Source organism: Lycorma delicatula, chromosome 4 (genome assembly GCF_047948215.1).
Source record: "Lycorma delicatula isolate Av1 chromosome 4, ASM4794821v1, whole genome shotgun sequence".
NCBI classification, from domain to species: domain Eukaryota; kingdom Metazoa; phylum Arthropoda; class Insecta; order Hemiptera; family Fulgoridae; genus Lycorma; species Lycorma delicatula.
This window is the reverse complement of record NC_134458.1, coordinates 123579038-123585490: the sequence shown is the minus strand read 5'-3', so window position 1 is coordinate 123585490 and position 6453 is coordinate 123579038. Positions and strand designations below refer to the sequence as shown.

The 6453-nt window shown below is 29.7% G+C and overlaps 1 protein-coding gene across 4 annotated transcripts in view; it reads left to right on the top strand.

The window, feature by feature from the left end:
* The first annotated feature begins 3925 nt into the window (after positions 1 to 3925).
* LOC142323850 (uncharacterized) overlaps positions 3926 to 6453 on the top strand; it is a 69367-nt gene continuing 66839 nt past the window's right edge. For all 4 annotated transcript variants that reach the window (XM_075364137.1, XM_075364135.1, XM_075364134.1 and 1 more), the window contains exon 1: positions 3926 to 4153. In XM_075364137.1, coding sequence (XP_075220252.1) covers positions 4121 to 4153 — 33 coding nt within the window. In that variant the 5' untranslated portion in view covers positions 3926 to 4120. The remainder of the gene's footprint in view (positions 4154 to 6453) is intronic.

The window sequence follows — 6453 nt, the reverse complement described above, 5'->3', positions numbered from 1 at the left end:
TCAAGCCATCATTTGTACATGGTGTACCGAGGTGTCTTCGAAAGTATGACCACTTATGAGCGACCGTTTGGGCGCATAGGTTGGAAAGAAATTGAGCACTTATTCAAAATTTAAGTACTACCCAGTGCAGAGCCTTAATTGTATGCACCGGTATTTTTAACCTCCTACAAGGCTACTACCTTATTGGGAAAGGCTCTCTCAATCGATTTAATGGTGAAAGTTCAGGTGGCCATGTGGAAATTGCAAAGAGGCAGGGAGGCCAAGGTATTTGGAATGCAGTTTTGAGCTGGGCCTGTACCAGAGCAGAACAGTGATCTCAATGCACCGGTTCTAAATTTTGAACAGTTACCCATCTTCCATCGCAAGGCTGTAAAGTCTTGCAATGGAAGCCATTACTTGCTGCATAGCAACAGGAATGGCATGCCACAACTAGGGAAGATCCTTGTATAAGTTTATACAGAATTTGGGGGAGGTGGTATGCCTCTCCTTCATTTTTAAGGGCAATGGGAGCCCGAGTACTCTCCAACCATGTAACTTTAAACCAATTTTTTTTTGGTTCCGCTGATGAGCTGTGCACCTTGGGGGAGGTCCAGTCAAATGAACACGTGGTGTTTGACTGCCCAGCTCTTGTGGGGAGGGTGGGACAGAACTCAGGCCACCCTGGAACTTAGAGGTCAAGGGGAAAATTGGCCACTCACAAGCAGCGAGTCAATGTGGCGAGAGCCACATTGTCGGACCATGTGGGAGTTCCTTGTTGCAGTTGCTTTGTTCATCTGACATCAGTAGTTTGCCTGAGAGAAAAGACTCCTACCACGCTGCTGTAGGAAGCTAACCAGAAATATGGCTGGCTACCAGCCAGATTAAGGATCTAAGCGCTTTAATGGTGGACAGGTATTTGCTGACATTCAGCAGCCTAGGCATGGCAGAAAATTGCTGTCTGACGAGATAAATTTAATTATTGATAGTCACATATATTTTAGTACTTGACAAAGTGCACTTACCCATTTTAGTGATATATGTCAAATGGGCGGTGGGACACACAAGCGAGTGGTGTATGATCCATGCTTATTCCGCTCATGCTTTAAGGTTAGCTCTAGGAGCTAGTTAGGACACTGGTCGTTAAAACTGTTTCAAGGCTCAGTAGGTGTTTGTGGCACAGACATTCGGTCTTGTGCTTTAGGGTGGCGGGAGAAATGCCAAGCAAACCATGACCCTTTGATGTCATTGCAGCAGAGATTCCAGCTGGCAAGATTTTTAGGATTATGTAGTAGGAATTTAGAAATAGTTAGTCTTCAAAAACTTTTAGAATGCTGACTGAAACATTAACATGCTGCATCTGCTTATCTATCATTTGGATGGGAATGTTATATTCCATCCAGCCTGGATTAATCAGATCATGTAAGTATACATTATTATTTTTTTTTAATATATATATATATATATATTTATTTGATCAACCTAAGTACAGAATAATAAAGTAGGATGACACCTTATTCCATTATGCATGCAAAAGCACTTTACTGAATTTCTCGCATCATGAGTTGCATTAAATTACTTTTACAAATTATTCAGATCAAATTACTTATTAATATTAAAAATTATTTTTATATTATATTTAAAAATTAATTTTTTTTTTTTAAATTAAAAATTCCATATATAGAAAAACATGATGTCAATTATTGAAATTAATTTTTAATTTAATTTGTAAAAGTAATTTAATGCAATTGATGATGTAAGAAATTTGCGAAAGTGCTTTTGCATGCATAATGAATAAGGTAAGTGTCATCCTACTTTATTTATTATTCTGTACTTAGTCGATCAAATAAATATAATTTGTATATTAATACAGAGGAATATATTAATACAGAGGAATATGATTCTTAAAAGATTTAACTTTAGAAAAATAATATATGTGTGTGTGTGTGTGTGTGTGTATATATATATATATATATATCCTTTATTATTTGTCTGGGTACTTTTTGTTGTTTTCACTGTTATAGGTTGTTTGACACTCCTCTTGGTTTATTGTTTCTGGAAGAGGCTCCTTTAATCCTCGTTGTTTCCTTTTGCCTCAGTATGTTTTTTGAAAAAACTAGATTTTTGTGCTTATAGCCACCTCATTTTTTTGAAATGCTATCAAAATTAAATAATAGCTTTAAATAAACTGTTGGCAGGATTTTAACACTGTTCAGTTGATAATATATTTAGTTATTTTTCTCACAGTCAATAGATAGTATAAAAACATAATGATTAAATTAATTTTAAAGTATAGATTTTTATATAGTGTATTTGAGATTTTTTTTTTTCAAAATTTGTTATTCAATACATCAAATATATTTTTTAGTTAGGACTTTGTGACTTACAGCCCAGTTTTTTCCTGAAATTGACAGCAGTGAAATAAGAAATTTTTACTTTATTCATGAAAACTGGTGATATTTTGAAGTTAAACAGAAGTTACTTTGAAGTTCTATATCATATGAAATTTTTAATACACTGGATTTCCAAATTACTCACAGAGTACAATTCAATGAAAATAGCCAGTCAAAAAGGATTAGAGTCTGCGTTTAAGGTATTGTAAATATTTTTGTATTATTAAATTCTAAGCTAAAAACATTATTCTATAAGTTTTTAAATATGCCTTTTGAACTATTTTATTTTGTAATGATTTTATTCATTATATACACACATTTTCTTCACTACTATTTTTACGTATTAAATTGGATTTCAATCACTTTTTTTTGTTTATTAATTTTGTGTAACGTGATTCTAGAAAAATCAAGAGAAAACCCTAATCTAGCTAGAATCTAGTTTAGGATTTTCTTTATCTTTCCAGGTAACAACTCAGTAGCTCCTTTTATTATCTCTGAAGTAGTGCTACTTCATGGGTAATAATGGTAAAGGAGTGGGAAGTTCCTGTACCTAAAATTATGAAATTTATTATTCTGAAATGATTTAAATAATGTATGCTAAGAAAATAATATAATTTTTCAACAGAATGATAGAACATGAGAAAATGCTAAAAACATTAAGAATTTTTGAATAACTCTCTTTTAAATGAACGTACAGTAAGCATTCTTTCAATGTCATATTGTAGCTGTTTATCAATACCTTCCTCAGGGGAATTTTCTGAGGGCTCCTCAAAAAGATTTTTTCAGAATTTTGGAAGAATATTTTTTCCAATTTTCTTTGGAAGAATAATTAACTTCAAGGTGAGATTTATAGTAGTTTTAAACTAAAAAAATAAAAAAAATAACTTTTTCATCTAAAACAGATTTAACTGTATTATTGAAACTTTTACATCTGATGTAATTGTTACTGTTAGCCTCACTAATTTTTATCATAGTTGTAATTTTATTTTTAAATACAAATATATTATTAAAATACTATGGGTGTTTCGATTATTTTATTATTGTTGTTGACTTATTATTACTACTGCTGCATAACCCGGTATTATCAGTTTTTAATTAAAATAGTATTCATATTTTTCGAGCTCCAGATCACTAGATATGAAGCACAAAATACTAGTAAGAACAAAAATAAGATTTTAAATTAAGCGGCTATCAATCGATAGTCGATCAATAAGAAAAACATATTTTAAAGCGTCACGACTTCTTAGTATTGACAATTTCATTAACTTTGGTTTTCAAATCTAAAATTGAAGTATTTAATATTATGCTCAAAATTTACATAAGGAAATCAATTTGAAAACTCCATAGAAAATAACATACAAGTCTCATATCTACGTACAAAAATGATTAAACGGACAGACACCAATTCATATCTTATATTGTAATAAATTAACAGAAAAAAAATTATTGTCAAAAATTACAAATTATTCGTGTGATAACAATTTTTGTGTTTTTAATACTCGTGAGTGACTATGGCTCACAATACTCGTGTTTTGATAACAGTGGCTGTGGTTTGTCTGTCATATGGGTTGTCAAGCCGAAAATTTTGGGCTGGTGTGTAGTGTAATAATTATGTGTTATTTAGGAGTTTAGTTTTAGTTAGTCTTATAAAACAGTTTTAAAATGTTTAACGTTTTATTATCTTCGTTTTACAGTTAGTAAACAGTAGAATTATTGTGTTATTTTGTTTGACCTAATACCTTTATCGGATTATGGCTGCCCATTCGTATTTGGGCACTTGGGAGGTGAGCGAAATTTATTATTTTTAATGTAATTAAAAGTTAGACGTCGTTTATTAATGCACATTAAATTAATACTAGTAGTCTTTTTTTGTGTAATGTACCTTATGGTTATATTATTCTCTTTTCTGTATTATACTATATAAACAGTAGTAACATCAAAATTTTATGTAATAGCTTAATTATAGATTTTATGTTTTTAAGTTAGCGTATCTAGGACACCCCAAATTTGAATACAGTTTTCTTGGTTACTGAGTATATTGTATGTTAGATATATGTAGATGTATTTGTAATTTCAAAATTTAGTGTGTATGAAAAAGATGGGGCATTTATTTATTGTAAACAATTAATTTATATTAGAACCAAAATAATTTTATGAAATTTATATAGATCAATTTTACTTGGTTAAAAGATCTAATCCTTATACTTTTATTGTTCTAATGTTCCATTAAGACTGCTGTTCATCTTTTGTTTTAATCACTTTTTGTTTTTTTCTGATTAATTTCAGTTGAAAGTGATTGTTAAGAGTTGGGACAGGCACAGTTACCTAGTTGATGTGAAATATATTTCAGTTGCTATGCAATTTTGTTGTGGCACATTTGTGTTACCAGTGAAGCTAGTAAAGTTACTAAGTTTAATTATATATTTTTAAATTGTGTGGAATTATATCTAATCACTTATAAAAGTGTTTTAGAATATTATTTGAGGTCTTTTATTTTTTCAGGAAGAACTGTGGGAGACAAATGTTAGAGAGTTTTTATTCAGCTTCTTCATTTGTGCTTTACATGCGTGGAATTTGAGATTCATTATTTAATGTTAAAATAAAGGAATAATTTTTTATTTACTAGACTAAATTATATATTCTTAATATATTTTCACTGTTATTTATTTAAAGTGTAATGAAACTTTTTTTTTGCACTTTAAAAGACTTCTGTAGGCCAGAATTTAGGAACTTTTTATTAGGCTGCATCAAATACATTATTTATTATACACATTTGTCAGACTATGAATCAGTGAAGCAGCTTTCTCATGATGCATTGCACCTTTGCGCTCATTTATACCCATCTTATCTAGTTCATCACTTTTAAAACAGGTTCCAATAATGACAGCTAATTGTCTAGAACTTTTATAATAGACAATCTATTCTATTCTATTCTTTGAAAATAGGCTTTGCTCATTTTTTCCCGCAGTGAAAGTAAATCTATCTTTTTCAGTTGACTTACATTTTTTTTTTTTAAGTTATTTTGAAGTAACAGATACACAAATACATTTATTTATGTGTATTCTAAATTACAAAAAGTTTTACTTTTATTAAATTTCAATTTCAGAACAAATGTTTTAATTTCTTGTTCTAGCTGAACAAACTATATGATAGTTAGAAATTCAATTATCACTACATCCATCTCATTGCTTGCAGTTATGACTACTTTTTTATGTTGCATTACTGTGAATTGAATTTCCAAAAGATGAACACACTGAAATAGAATTTCATGTCATTGTCCATTTTGCATTTATCCATTTAATATGTTGCAATTTTATAAATTCAGTGGTGGCTTTCTTAGTTGTAATCCTGGAATTTCATTTTCAAGATGGAAAAAAGTTATTTAAAAATAATAGTAACAAAAACAGATGAGGATTACCCTGATTTAGATTTGGTTCTCCAAATTTGGAATAGACCTAACCAGCATAATATCTTATTTTATCAAAAGTATCAAATTCTATAAGGTAATATAGAATTAAATTAGGATTTCAATTGAAGTTGTTTGCATCAGTTTTCTAATCAAAAAAAAGAAGTATTTAAGGTATCATAAAATAGTGTTTAAGGTTTGTAATTTTTACCATTTAAGTTGTGTATCTTTGTATTTCATAGTATTTAAAATTGGTGATGAACTCTGAGAAAATACTATTTTGAGATCAAAATTTATTAGGGGTATTCCATTTTAATTCAACAAATTTTCAAAACTTTTATTGGATCACTATTTTTGATTTTGATGATATTTGGTATATGATAACTACCCACCTTGTGGTGGCCAAAAAATAGTTTTTTATATTTAAAAAAAAAATTTTCTTTTGTAGTAGACTATTTTCTAATTCGCCAACAAGCAAAAACAGCCATTTTTGTCCCTTTTTCATGAGCTGTAGGATTCTTATTTTACATCTTACAAAGGGGTCAAAAAAGGGCTTTTTGGAAAGAGTAAAGATGGAATTTCATCTTAGTGTACTCAGAATTAATTTTTTTACATAACCAAATCTTGTAATGCTTACTGAAGTTAGTTTATAAATTGTTTTTTTTCAAATTTTGGGCC